The following is a 13797-nucleotide window of genomic DNA, read 5'->3' as shown; positions in this document are numbered from 1 at the left end:
GCGGGCGCCCCCGTTTGTTCTAGTGTCTCGTGACAGACCTGTCATTGTATATATTGCATTCGCAACTACAACGGTGTTATCTGGTAAGCGTTATCATGTTTATTAATAGACACGGTTGATTCTTATTTTCTATATTGATTTATTTTAAGGGTAAGCTCAATAAATCTACAAGTCGGCTCTACGTAGGTCTATTCAAGCCAGGGCAAGACGATAACAGTTATCATGATAAGAATGCAAATTTCCTTCTTTCGTTGTCGGCGTGTTTTGACATGATGTTTGTTAAACGCCGATTGGTATTGACCTGTTTCATGAAATGGAGAACAATGTGTGATATGGAAATATGTAACATGGATCGATATGTGTCCATGTTGACACAGTTTCATCTGAAAGTGTTGACATAGTATTATGTCCAACATTGATTGGTATTGACAAGTTTCACAAACGGGTGAAGAATGACGTCTATGTGTGAGGGAGAAACAACACAGTTATATTAAAAGTGCCTGGACTACACGGGAAACTGTTTCAATTGAAACGTTTCACTATCCATAATACCTGATACTGTTAACAGAGGAAGCTTTCATGACCATTAGCATGATGAGACAGAGGTACTAGTATCAACATGGCTTAGTGATAGCAAGTGGCCCAAACCTCTAAAGCTGAATGCTATATCAGTGATAGTATTAATGCGATCCATCCTCAAGTTGATCCGTCCCAGCCAAGAAACATGATGGGGTCCTACAGTCCAGGGCCCTTTTCCACGAAGCGATATCAGCGCTACAAAGATCGTCAGGCTTTGTTCAAGCCTGGGAGATACAATCACTTTACCGCTAAGATCGCTTTGTGGAATGGGGCCAAGGTATGTAGGATCATGTCTTTACTTTCGGGCCCTATCATGGCTGTCGGCAAGATCTGTTTACAAGTTGGTTTGTCACAGGATTTTTTCACACATATTGAGATAATCCGTCCATACGTTGGAGAAAGACCTTTGATGCAGATAACCCCAAAATAGCTGTTAGCTTTGTAAAACCTTGTAAATAGCATGTGTAGTTATAATATTTTTGTGTTTAACGTTACACAATTTGTTAATGAATGTCGCCTCAGAGATCAGTTTTCTTGGAAAAATGATTTAGAATATAAATTTTTATTATGTAATTACATAATTTATACTTCACATCTACACAATGTATAGGATTTAAAAAACAACTGATATTACAGAGGTAGCTATTGAAGTGCAGTGTGATATAAGACAACAAAGCCTCAAAATCATATACATTGTATGATATACAATTATCCATTACTGCAGAGAACGTTAGGCGTGGAAACTGCACCTTCCCGAGGCCAGGGAATTAACTGACTCTAAAATTCAATTTCCACCCTTGCCGAAGTAGGCTGGAATTTCTGGTCTCAAGCTTAGCTCCACCAGTAGCTATTACAAGTTATGTCCCTTCTATGTCCCTCCTGTTGACCAATCAGATTCCACCTCTCAAATCACTTGCTTTTGATTCAAACAAAATGGCAGTTTCCATTCAAGACAATCTGATCAGTGATCAAGATATATATTGAAATAAAACGTGTCTTACCACGCGAAGTGCATCAAATCATGTGAGCACCTTGATTAAAATCATTAAATAAAAAATTATTAATAATTATTCATTAATATAAACAAAATATTACAACAAACAGGCATTTTTCATCCATTTCTATTTTGGGTGAAACAATTCATTGAGTTTCATGCAACGATACGATACACAGTACATTTGTTTCTGTACACTTGAAAACAGAAACATGGCGCTCGGACTATTAGTCCGGATTTGTACAAGCAGCCACACCTGCCCGCACGCGCACACACACACGCATGTACGCATGCACATACGCACATACACAGACAGACACGCACACAGTAACATATAAGTGATGTTAAGCTCCATTTCACCTGACCTCACCCTGAGCAACCTTTCTACTTCACAGTGTCGGTAATGTTCTATGGATGTTGTGGTATTTTTGTATGTTCCATTCACAATTACCCAGCTTACATTTTATGACAAATGTTTACTACTTTGTTTAGTACTTCATATACACAAAACTCTGCTACATCTCAACTACAGTACTACTAACATCCTGATGTCAACATGGTCATTAGACACTGAAGTTATTGCCATTTTTATTCAAATAACTACTTATATGTAACCATGACAACATAGCATTATGTTTATTTACTTTCTGTAGATGGACCATCCAGTGCATATTTTACCACCTCAGTCTGTGACTAGTTCAAAGCCCGAGTCTAGTAAAATTGTGTAAGATATAATAAGCACAGCTTGTAATAGTCTAATAACATCAAAAAGAACATTGGTGGATGGACTAGGTAGGGATGGACTAGGGGTGGATGGACTAGGTAGGGATGGACTAGGTAGGGGTGGATGGACAAGGGACAGATGGACTAGGGAGGGATCGACTAGGGGTGGATGGACTAGGGGTGGATGGACTAGGGAGGGATGGACTAGGGAGGGATCGACTAGGGGTGGATGGACAAGAGGTGGATGGACTAGGGAGGGATGGACTAGGGAGGGATCGACTAGGGAGGGATTGTCTAGGGGTGGATGGACAAGGGGTGGATGGACAAGGGAGAAATGGACTAGGGAGGGATGGACTAGGGGTGGATGGACAAGGGGTGGATGGACAAGGGAGAAATGGACTAGGGAGGGATGGACTAGGGAGGGATGGACAAGGGAGGGATTGACTAGGGGTGGATGGACAAGGGGTGGATGGCCTAGGGAGGGATCGACTAGGGGTGGATGGACTAGGGAGGGATCGACTAGGGAGAGATGGACTAGGGAGGGATCGACTAGGGGTGGATGGACTAGGGAGGGACGGACTAGGGGTGGATGGACTAGGGAGGGATCGACTAGGGAGGGATGGACTAGGGAGGGATCGACTAGGGAGGGACGGACTAGGGAGGGATGGACAAGGGAGAGATGGACTAGGGAGGGATTGACTAGGGGTGTATGGACAAGGGGTGGATGGCCTAGGGAGGGATCGACTAGGGGTGGATGGACTAGGGAGGGATTGTCTAGGGAGGGATGAACTAGGGAGGGATGGACTAGGGAGGGATCGACTAGGGGTGGATGGACTAGGGGTGGATGGACTAGGGGTGGATGGACAAGGGGTGTATGGACTAGGGAGGGATGGACTAGGGAGGGATGGACTAGGGAGGGACGGACAAGGGGTGGATGGACTAGGGAGGGATGGACTAGGGGTGGATGGACAAGGGGTGGATGGCCTAGGGAGGGATCGACTAGGGGTGGATGGACTAGGGAGGGATTGTCTAGGGAGGGATGAACTAGGGAGGGATGGACTAGGGAGGGATGGATTAGGGAGGGATCGACTAGGGGTGGATGGACTAGGGAGGGATCGACTAGGGGTGGATGGACAAGGGGTGGATGGACTAGGGAGGGATGGACTAGGGAGGGATCGAATAGGGGTGGATGGACTAGGGAGGGATCAACAAGGTAGGGATCGTCTAGGGAGGGATTGATTAAGGGGCAGATTGCCTGAAGACAGATTGACTAGGGTCAGATTGTGTTGTTGACAGATTGACCTACTTTCAGCATGTTCAGTAAGAATGATTCTTTAGTGATAAAAGTCAGTTAGTTTGAATCAACTTTGTGAAATTGAAAGGTTTGTGGAGGCAGTGTATGTAGTCTTATATTTAGACTTCTTGGTTTGTTGCACTTTGTTGAATTGTAAATTGTTGAATTGTAAATTCTGAATGATTTGTAAATTCCATTTATTTTCAACTATTGTCAGGAATCTCAGACAAGGTACAATGAATGTACAGCAGGAAACAGCACCTCTTATTGCTCCTAAGCCTGGAAGGAATACTACATACCCAGGCAAGGATTCCAAGTGTCGCCCTGCCAAGGTCTGCCTTATTTTCGTCTTGGCGCTGCTGCTCCTTGCCTCTATCGCAGCTGGCCTCATCATCACGTATGCCTGGTTCGAACATGATGTCAACCATGTCTGCCCTGACCAGTGCAGGTGAGAATTTAAATAGAGAGTCCATTTGGTTCTTTATGCCTTTTCGTTTGGGTGTGCCAGAAACCCAATGTTTATTTGATTTTGTTTGTGTTGATTAACGCCATACTCATCAATACTCAAGCTATATGACATCGGCCGGTATTGTCTGGATTTGTACATACAGCCAAACACACATGTGCATGCAAGTTTCTATGTATGTGCAGTAATGTTAAACAAAATGTTCTTCTATTATAGATTCCAACTGGTGGAGAGCATTCCGGAGAACCTGACATTCCCAGCCAATGAGACAGTCCATTTGCCCACAGCCGAGGCGTTGATGGAGCTGATACTTAGTGCTAATGAGACCATTGAAATTGCGTCTTACTACTGGACACTCCGTACCAACGACTTGCCCTATCATGATAACAGCAGCAGAGTGGTGAGTGACACTATGGCATGCTGGGAAGTGGTTGAAGTTTTATCTCAGTCGTGTAGTAGTGTTCCGGATAATTAGGTAATCAAAGATTAATTTGAAGGTCCAAATAACCAAACATTCGAACGCAATATGTTTCCACATAATTTTCTCCCTCCTTCTTATTTGGATAATAACATTGTTTTTACTATTATTTCAGGGTCAGTTGTTGTTTAACACACTGATGAAAATTGGAAAGGAACAGAAGGTGAAGATAAAGATTGTACAGAATATTGCTGATAAATCGCAACCTCAGCATGATTCTGAATATCTGAAGGAGTATGGTGAGTTGACGTTGCTGCTGATGAAGAGAGTGCAGGGCTAGTACAAGCCATATGGGGTTCATGACGACTAACTCAGTTAGGCAGTCCTGGGATGTTTGATTCAAGGCATTCAGACACCATCCTTGTTTGCTAACTGCAATGTTATGATATGCTTGTGTATTAAACAAGCAGTCTATTTACACAGAAAGACTGCCGTGTAGACAATGCCTATAGTAGTCAGTACCCTATTACACAGAAAATGCCTTGTCGTCAATACTTAGGGTGTGCGGTATTACCGGTATATCAGTAAATTGAGGTTAATCCTTTCCACGATACGTATCACAATATCTTTTTTTCATGCTCGATATGTCTGGTGATTTCAAATTGGGAGTTTTATCATGTGTTTAATGTTATATACTTGCCAAATGTCTTCGCTGCCCAGGCGCGTGCATCTGGGAGCCAAGATGGCTGCATATTTATTGAATGAGTAAACATTATGTTGTACCAGCATCTTGTTTTGTTCCATTTATGAACTTCATTTCATTCTTTAATGTATCAGATTGATTCTGAATTAAAAATATGGCCTTGTTCATTGCAAAATATTGTGATGCACTTTAAACTTCCAATACCCATCCGTAGTCAATACCTTATGGATACTAGTTGATAGAGCATCTGCCCAGACACAGGCACACACACACACACACACACACACACACACACACACACACACACACACACACACACACACACACACACACACAAAGACACAAACAAAGACACACACACACACACACCACAGAGAGAGTTCAGTTTCATAAAAAGATTTTACTTCTTGGAATGTGGTTGCTACAGGGTAAAAAATTCCCAATTTGAATTAGTAATAATTTACCAATTCCTCAGAATTTATGTCACTTTATGTGTGTACTCATACGAAAATTATACAAAATAAAGAAATAAAGAAATTATTTTGCCAGCACATGCAGAGGTTCGCAACCTCAACGTGACCCGTCTGGTGGGGGCAGGGATCCTTCACACAAAGATGTGGCTGATTGACAGGAAGAGCTACTACGTGGGCAGCTCCAACACTGACTGGCGGTCACTCACACAGGTCGGTTCGACAAGTATCGTAACTGCAGGCGTGAAACGATACATCGGTGCACCAGTGCATCGTGAGTTTTCATGTGACGATACAATATATGATTAATTTTTTCCTGTATCGATACAAGACGATACACTTGCTGAAATATATTACTCACTACTCGTTTAATGACCCCTGGCGTTTTTGTCAGTCAGATATCGCAAAATGTGTTAAAGTTCACTACTAAAAATAGCCATTACAAACGTGTCTACAGCTAGCTTTTCCTTTTGAACCTCTTCTGAAATATTTATTGTCAAGAAGTTTCCATGCGATTTGACGTAAATATGCGTATTGTGATCTGTATTGTATCGTGATACGTATCGTATCATGACCTTGCTGTATCGTTTGACCCCTAGCAGACGTCCAGTACCTGAAGATGCATACAATAAAACTACAGTAAATGGTCTTTGATTGTTGCCCAATCACATGGTGGCACGTGGTCCTGTTTACAGCGCCCAGGTCTCAAATCAGGTGAAGTTATGCAACCGCTGGTCATGGAGAGTAGATGGTTGAGTGACTGCGTTAGGCACCTTGATGCTGAGAGTTTCTAGGGCATGGATCCTGCTCCACACTGAAGTACATGTAACACATGTGGTGTCTCTTTGGGCACCCAGGAGTGAATGGGTACCCGGTAGGATGAGATGGTGATGTGACTATTAACCTTCCAGCACCTCACAGGCAGCATGGGTTGTATACTCCCCAGAGAGCTGAGAATGAAAATTTAATATACTGATCCACCAGAGTAATAATTCAGCGCTTTGATCGTCACTCAACCCATTACTCATCCACCTCGGTCCATCACTCATTCCCTCCTTCCATCAATGTTTCAATCCCTCACTCCGGTGTGAGAAAGTGTTTGAAGTGCCTTGATTCCGATTCTGTTTTTGACAGCCTGATTCCTGTTGATTCCAAGTTTTTGGAAATCCTATTATTATATGAGTGAGTGAGTGAGTATGGTTTTACGCCGCTTTTAGCAATATTCCAGCAATATCACGGCGGGGGACACCAGAAATGGGCTTCACACATTGTACCCATGTCGGGAATCGAACCCGGATCTTCGGCATGACGAGCGAACGCCTTAACCACTAGGCTACCCGACCGCCCCTATTATTATATGAACAAATGGCCACTTCCATGACGCGTGCGATTCCTTTTGACACCTATTTGACCTGACTTCACACCCTCCCTCTTTCCATTCTTCATTCCCTCTCTCCAATGCTCCAGGTGAAAGAGATGGGTGTTCTGGTGCAGAACTGTAGCTGTCTGGCGACGGACATCGGGAAGATATTTGATGCCTACTGGTACCTGGCACAGGACCAGGTGTCAATACCCGGAACCTGGCCAGCGTCATACAACACCGACATCAATGGCCAAACTCCAGAAGTGGTCTCTTACAATGGTGGCAATGATACCCAAGCACTTGTGTACATGTCAGTGAGTAGAGCTTTTAGAACGTTGGTGTCAGTTAGAGAGTTGTCCATCTGCTTGTCCAGCACTCCAAGGTTAGATTGTTTCCTGGGGGTCATTTGAGTCTTTAAGGAGCCACATTAAAATTTAAGGAGCCACATTTATTTAGGCTACCAACAAATTAATATTTTTATAAATTAAATAATAAGACAAGACAGTTTTTAAAATATTCCATTTGTCCTAATGTGTCTGAACAACAAAATATGAAAACTTGCTGCTACAAGGACGTCATTGAACAATTACCCAATACTGCTGCCTTTTTCTGTGATGGACAGGTTGGCTTACAGATGGCTCATAAAAAACATGTCAAACTATCCTTCTGTGATTTGAACATGGAAATACATAAACTTGTAGCATTACAGATGATAGCATCAGAAGCAAGACAGACTCCATTATCACTGTAAAGAGTTTCACTACAGCCTAAACAGGGAAGTCATGATTTTGATGTACACAATTGATGTTGTACTTCAGTTCCTTTCAGTATCGGAACTATTTTAGTCACCAAGTTTATTTTATTAATGAGAGCCAACTGACAACCAAGCAGTAAATACAGTGAACACACAATGCCATTTAGAAAGTGGTCAAATGTAACAAATGTTATGTTTGGGATAACACTTTCTTTGTAAAGTACAAATTCTTTATGGTATTTAGAAAGTGGTCAAATGTAACAAATGTTATGTTTGGGATAACACTTTCTTTGTAAAGTACTAATTCTTTTAGGTAATTAGAAAGTGGTCAAATGTAACAAATGTTATGTTTGGGATAACACTTTCTTTGTAAAGTACTAATTCTTTTAGGTAATTAGAAAGTGGTCAAATGTAACAAATGTTATGTTTGGGATAACACTTTCTTTGTAAAGTACTAATTCTTTTTGGTAATTAGAAAGTGGTCAAATGTAACAAATGTTATGTTTGGGATAACACTTTCTTTGTAAAGTACTAATTCTTTTTGGTAATTAGAAAGTGGTCAAATGTAACAAATGTTATGTTTGGGATAACACTTTCTTTGTAAAGTACTAATTCTTTTTGGTAATTAGAAAGTGGTCAAATGTAACAAATGTTATGTGTGGGATAACACTTTCCTTGTAAAGTACAAATTCTTTATGGTATGAGAATCTGTACTTTACAAAGAAAGTGTTATCCCAAATATAACATTTGTTACATTTGACCCCTTTCTAAATGGCATTGTGTGTTCATAGCTTTTGTCATGGGTGCCGTGCCAATTTACATTTGTCAGAGGGGTACACCAAGTACGTGATCTAGACTACCAGTTGTCAGATTTTATCTTTGTGGAAGCCTTGATGGCTGAGTGGGTTAGATTGCTGACTTTGTGTGCTAGTGATTAGGTGCCTCACTCTGGCAGTGTGGGTTCGAATCCTGGACGGGACGGGATAGAACAGGTCTTCAGCAACCCATGGTGCCATAAAAGGCGACTATGCTTGTTGTAAGAAGCGACTAATGGGATCAGGTGGTCAGGCTCGCCAACATGGTTGGTGTCATTTTATCCCACTTGCATAGATCGATACTGGATTGTCTGGTACAGACTAGATTATTTTCAGACTGCTGTCATGTAGCTGGAATATTGCTGAGAGCGGTGTTAAACAACAAACATGGCAGATTTCCTGTAGTAATATGAAAGAATCAGGTGTTCTTTAACTCCATTGAATAGTACAGGGTATACGTACACACTTTCATTTATCACAGTTTGTGTAGTGTTGGGTAAATTTGGGGTTTGTTTCTATAATTTTGACTGCCTGTTCTTCAACAGAGTTCACCACCACAGTTCTGTCCTGAGGGGCGCACGGTAGACATCGAGGCAATTATAGATGTCATCAGGGCGGCAAAACGATTTGTGTACGTGGCTGTCATGGATTATCTGCCCATGATTGCATATTCTACACCGAGAAAGTAAGGACAAATACTGTTTGATTCTTGTTGCATTCTTCATGGTGACATATGAGTTGCTTGTCACTGATTGTCAGTGATGTCATTCATACTTTTGATCATTATTTTTGCCTCTTATGCCTTGTGGAATCTTTTTCAGCAGACAGTTGAAACTTGTTAGTCTGAGGCATTGACGTTTTAATTCTGAGTGAATGAGTGTGTGGGTGAGTGAGTGAGTGTGTGAGTGAGTGAGTGAGTGAGTGTGGTTTTACATCACTTTTAGCAATATTCCAGCAATATCACGGCGGGGGACACCAGAAATGGGCTTCACACATTGTACCCATGCCGGGAATCGAACCCGGGTCTTTGGCGTGACGTGCGAACGCTTTAACCACTAGGCTACCATACCACCCCTTACATACTTCTGAACCACCTATGAGCTGTGTGATTATGTTGAAAATGGATGTATTCTTTTCCACTACACAGAAAGTTATTTATGTGTGTATGTTTAATTTAAGTTACATACTTTTAAACAGTTGATTGGTCAGCATCTTTTTGGCGGTCAGTGCTTTTCATTATGTAAATCTCAGATCTTTTACTTAGTTCTGACCACATCATTGGACATTCATTTGGTTACCTAGTTACCGATTTGCGATATATATAATGCTCTACCATACACTGCACTGTTTTTGTTTTATTCTCCAGATTTTGGCCGATAATTGACGATGAGCTACGCTATGCAGCCATTAACCGTGGCGTGACGGTCCGGATGCTGGGGAGTAAGTGGGCCCACACTGACGAGGACATGCCCACCTTCCTCAGGTCTCTACTGACTGTGAGCGACGTGTGTTGCCCACACATCAAGCTGGAAGTGGTAGGCTGGAAATCTCCAATGATAAGAAAAGATTTACAAGCCGGATTAGTGTTAAGATACTGAAGGACTCACCCTAAAAAGATGGAAATCTTGCTAGGTCCCTCAATGTACCTTTAGACAAACTCTGCCTAGCAGGCTAGTGCCTATTTGATGATGATGATGATGATGATGATGATGACGATGATGACGGTGATGACGATGATGATGATGATGATGATGTCTAAAGTTAATTAAATTTTCAGAAAATGTTTGTGGTCCCAGCAACGCCTGCCCAGGCCAAGATTCCTTATGCCCGAGTCAACCACAACAAGTACATGGTGACAGACCAGCATGCCTATATAGGTATGTATCACACATATGAGTCAGTTTAGTCTGGGAGGCTTCAGGTCAGAATAGGTCCCATTGCCTGTCACAAGAGTCATCTTGATTTATGACCTTGAGGATAGTGTGTCATAGCATCCCAGTGGGGTTGAGCATTTTTCACCTCAGCAACACCCCTCCACAGATGTTTTCTGTCCATGATGAGATGGTCCTTTGTTCCCCAGGTACATCCAACTGGTACGGTGACTACTTCAAGTCTACAGCAGGCATAGGTTTTGTCCTCACACCCAGCAACAGCAGCAGCAGGGGCATGGGCGACATCCGCCAGCAACTCGAGGATGTCTTCCTCCGAGACTGGAACTCCAAGTACTCTAAACCGTTGGAGGGTGTTGCACCGAAGAACTGCTCCGACCCTCGATGTTGAGGGAGAACAGAAGCAAGCCTAGAAACTTGATCTCATGAAGATGCTAATAATTCTCTCTCTCATCCTTTGTTCACATGAAGAATGTAATTGCACCTTAGTCTTATACAGACTCTGAAAGAAAAATGTCCCAAAATGCCAAAGCAAGTCTACATTCTTTGGCACGGCTAGATATAATTTTTATTCTGTTTTTGAAAATTATTACATTTTCTAGGCTCCTTTCTATAAACATGATTATGTATTCAAAGACAAAGTTTAATTACAACAAAATCTTTATAAAATATTTGTTTCAGAGACGAAATTTTTACACTTACCTGTAACTTTCTTCGGTAGTATTCTCATGTTTCTATATTTCTAAATGGAACTCTGTGACATACAGTAAACTACGTTTATAACAAACACCCTTATAACAAACTGATGGATATAACAAACTGTTTTAGGGCCCGTCCACTTGCTGCCTATATGCTGTATATTTGCTTATAACGAACTACGGTTAAAATGAATTAAAATTAGTGGTCCCTTTGAGTTTGTTATAACAGTTTACTGTAGAATGTGTGTGGAGTTTTCCATAGTTCAAAACAAATGGAGGGCCAATATTAGACATAGCACCAATAAGGATCCTACCAGGGCTGTAAAGGGGTATTGTCTTTCAAAGTGTATCAAGATAGTGGCTTATTAGTTAACATGGATGCATAACGAAGTATGACAACATATGGCAATATCATAATGACAGTTATCCCTAATAATGAAAGGCGGCCCCCAACTTAATACTGTATGCCAGTATCTGTAGATAATGTTCCCTCACCTACCAGGTATGCAAGTACAAGGAATTGTTTACAATTTAAATATGTCCTTGACCTGGTCAATCATGATGTTACTGAAATGGGGCACAACTACTTACGAAAAAGACCGGGGGGATAGAGTGTCTGCCCGGGCGATGCTTTGATCCCCGGCCTCGCCATAGCAACAGACCTTAAAAGATGGTACTTATTATTCAAACTAGTATTTTGTGTATTAAAGGATAAGACAAGGACTGATTGGCTCAGATACAGTATCCTGTGTCTGGGTGGTATCCATGTTAAACTGTGGCATAGTATCTCAGTAGGCTAGAACTATAACTGCATCATTAGTCCACACTAGAACAAGCGCACACACACGCACATGTCTCTATATAAGTGCAATAAACCTGAACGTTAATTAAACCCGCTTTCATGTCACCTCAGTTATGAAAAATGGCACAGCCAGATGAAACTTTATAGACATGTATGTACAGTCAAACTCTGTTGTGTCGCAGTTGAAGGGATCCACATACATGCATACTTTTGAGTTGATAAATTAAGAAGGAATACGCAGGGACCAAGCTTTTGCTTCGTGTAAGTCGATCCACACATGAAAGTTCCACACAACAGTGTTTGTCTCCTTGTGGTTTATGTTTAGCAAAAATAATGTTCAAAGTTTATTTCTCTCCAAAATTGATAAAACTGACCACACAGAGAAACTAAACAAATGAAATATTTTTCAGAATTACTGAATAGGAGAGATATTCATATTGAAATTAATAACAAATTCATCACCTTTAACACCAGTGAGCATTGATGCTGGTATTCAATACACACAAATGACACTCTCTTTTATCTACAAGTTACAAGTTTAAACATATTAAATGTATCAAGAAAACAACACCATTGAAATACTTGTTTTTCATTGTGTTATTATGATGTCACATCTCATATTTATAGTATTTCTGAGAAGTCTTTGACATGTTTAATCTATTTTTTTTTAAAATAACATTATACATTTGTAAATATAGTGGACTAGATTCTACCTCATAGAATATTTAGCTTCATTAAGTGCTTCCCATGTTATTAAGTGCAACCCATGTCATTAAGAGCCTCCCATGTCATTTAGTGCCTCCCATGTCATTAAGTGCCTTCCATGTTATTGACAACATATCTGTAAAGTATACCCTATAATTTTAGTCTCCTGACACTGTTGTGGTGCACAACTCTTGTCATGACTATCACAATGGCATTCCAACATTTTGTGAAAGAACAACCAGTTAATGATTAAATGCTGTTTACATGCAAATATGAGCAAACTGGGATTTGACGGTCAGTGAACATGCTAAGATATTTGTTAGGTATTAAATGTGGTATGCATAGAAGTATGTTGTAGTTACAGTGATGAGGATCTTCCGTGGATCCGCAAATTTTAGTGACCACAAATTTGTCAAAATCTGATGGTTTCCCCCTAAACACACCCAAATTAAAGACCACGCTCTGGTGCATAGAAGTTTCAGCTGAAAAGGAAAATATCCGTTCTCATCCTGGTAGTTAGTTCATCTCCCTGCTCAAATACCATCTGAATTTCCAAGGGCGGATCAAGCTTTTTTAAGAGGGAGGGGTCCAAAATCCTCTATGTCAATTTTACTGCCCACAGCATACTACATTTGGTTTTTAAAAGTGGGGGGCTCCAGATCCGCCTGTGATTTGTATGTTTTCCCAGACCATTTATTTTTCTTGTTTTCTTGGAGGATGCAACCCAAATGTACCAGTAAGTGAAACACAGGATTTTGTTTGGAAATATCTGTTTATCACTAAGGCACTTACATTTAGGGAAGGCATATGTGTATATTAAAAAAGAATGGTCAGGCATTGGTTTGAATTTTTGTGTGCAGTACTCAGGGGGAAAGTAAACAAAACTTACACAGGGTATTGTCATTGTCTGTATTTGTGATAAACATAAGAGTTGGAAATGAAGGAACATTTCTAAATGTAACCCCATTGCTCACCACCCTGTTGGGATTCGAGGTCAGAATTGGTCCACAGCAACATGTGCTGGTCGTCATTGGCGACCGAATGGATCAGGTGACCAGCTCGGTGACTTGGTTGATTGCTTGTCATTGTTCCCTGACGGCATCGGAGGTTGCTCATAATATCGG

At 41.1% G+C, this 13797-nt stretch overlaps 1 protein-coding gene across 1 annotated transcript; it reads left to right on the top strand.

Moving 5' to 3' along the window:
* LOC139443886 (5'-3' exonuclease PLD3-like) lies at window positions 1-11328 on the top strand. The gene is made up of 10 exons (XM_071224773.1): window positions 1-83; window positions 3808-4038; window positions 4273-4456; window positions 4650-4773; window positions 5727-5860; window positions 7115-7324; window positions 9125-9264; window positions 9946-10114; window positions 10357-10456; window positions 10660-11328. Exons 2-10 carry the CDS (start codon window positions 3827-3829, stop codon window positions 10857-10859), a joined length of 1473 nt encoding a protein of 490 aa, XP_071080874.1. The 5' UTR covers window positions 1-83; window positions 3808-3826; the 3' UTR covers window positions 10860-11328.
* Window positions 11329-13797: the final 2469 nt, after the last annotated feature.

The sequence above is a fragment of the Haliotis cracherodii genome, unplaced genomic scaffold (genome assembly GCF_022045235.1).
Source record: "Haliotis cracherodii isolate W230 unplaced genomic scaffold, xgHalCrac1.p SCAF_5, whole genome shotgun sequence".
In the NCBI taxonomy this organism is placed as follows: domain Eukaryota; kingdom Metazoa; phylum Mollusca; class Gastropoda; order Lepetellida; family Haliotidae; genus Haliotis; species Haliotis cracherodii.
Note: the sequence above shows the minus strand (reverse complement) of the source record. Positions and strands in the feature narration are given on the sequence as shown.

Bases quoted from the DNA above. Each gene is read 5' to 3' on its own strand.
- LOC139443886 (XM_071224773.1), top strand. From the start codon at position 3,827: ATGAATGTACAGCAGGAAACAGCACCTCTTATTGCTCCTAAGCCTGGA. The intron at 4,774-5,726 runs GTGAGTTGACGT...TTATTTTGCCAG, and splicing joins TGAATATCTGAAGGAGTATG to CACATGCAGAGGTTCGCAAC. The intron at 7,325-9,124 runs GTGAGTAGAGCT...GTTCTTCAACAG, and splicing joins AAGCACTTGTGTACATGTCA to AGTTCACCACCACAGTTCTG.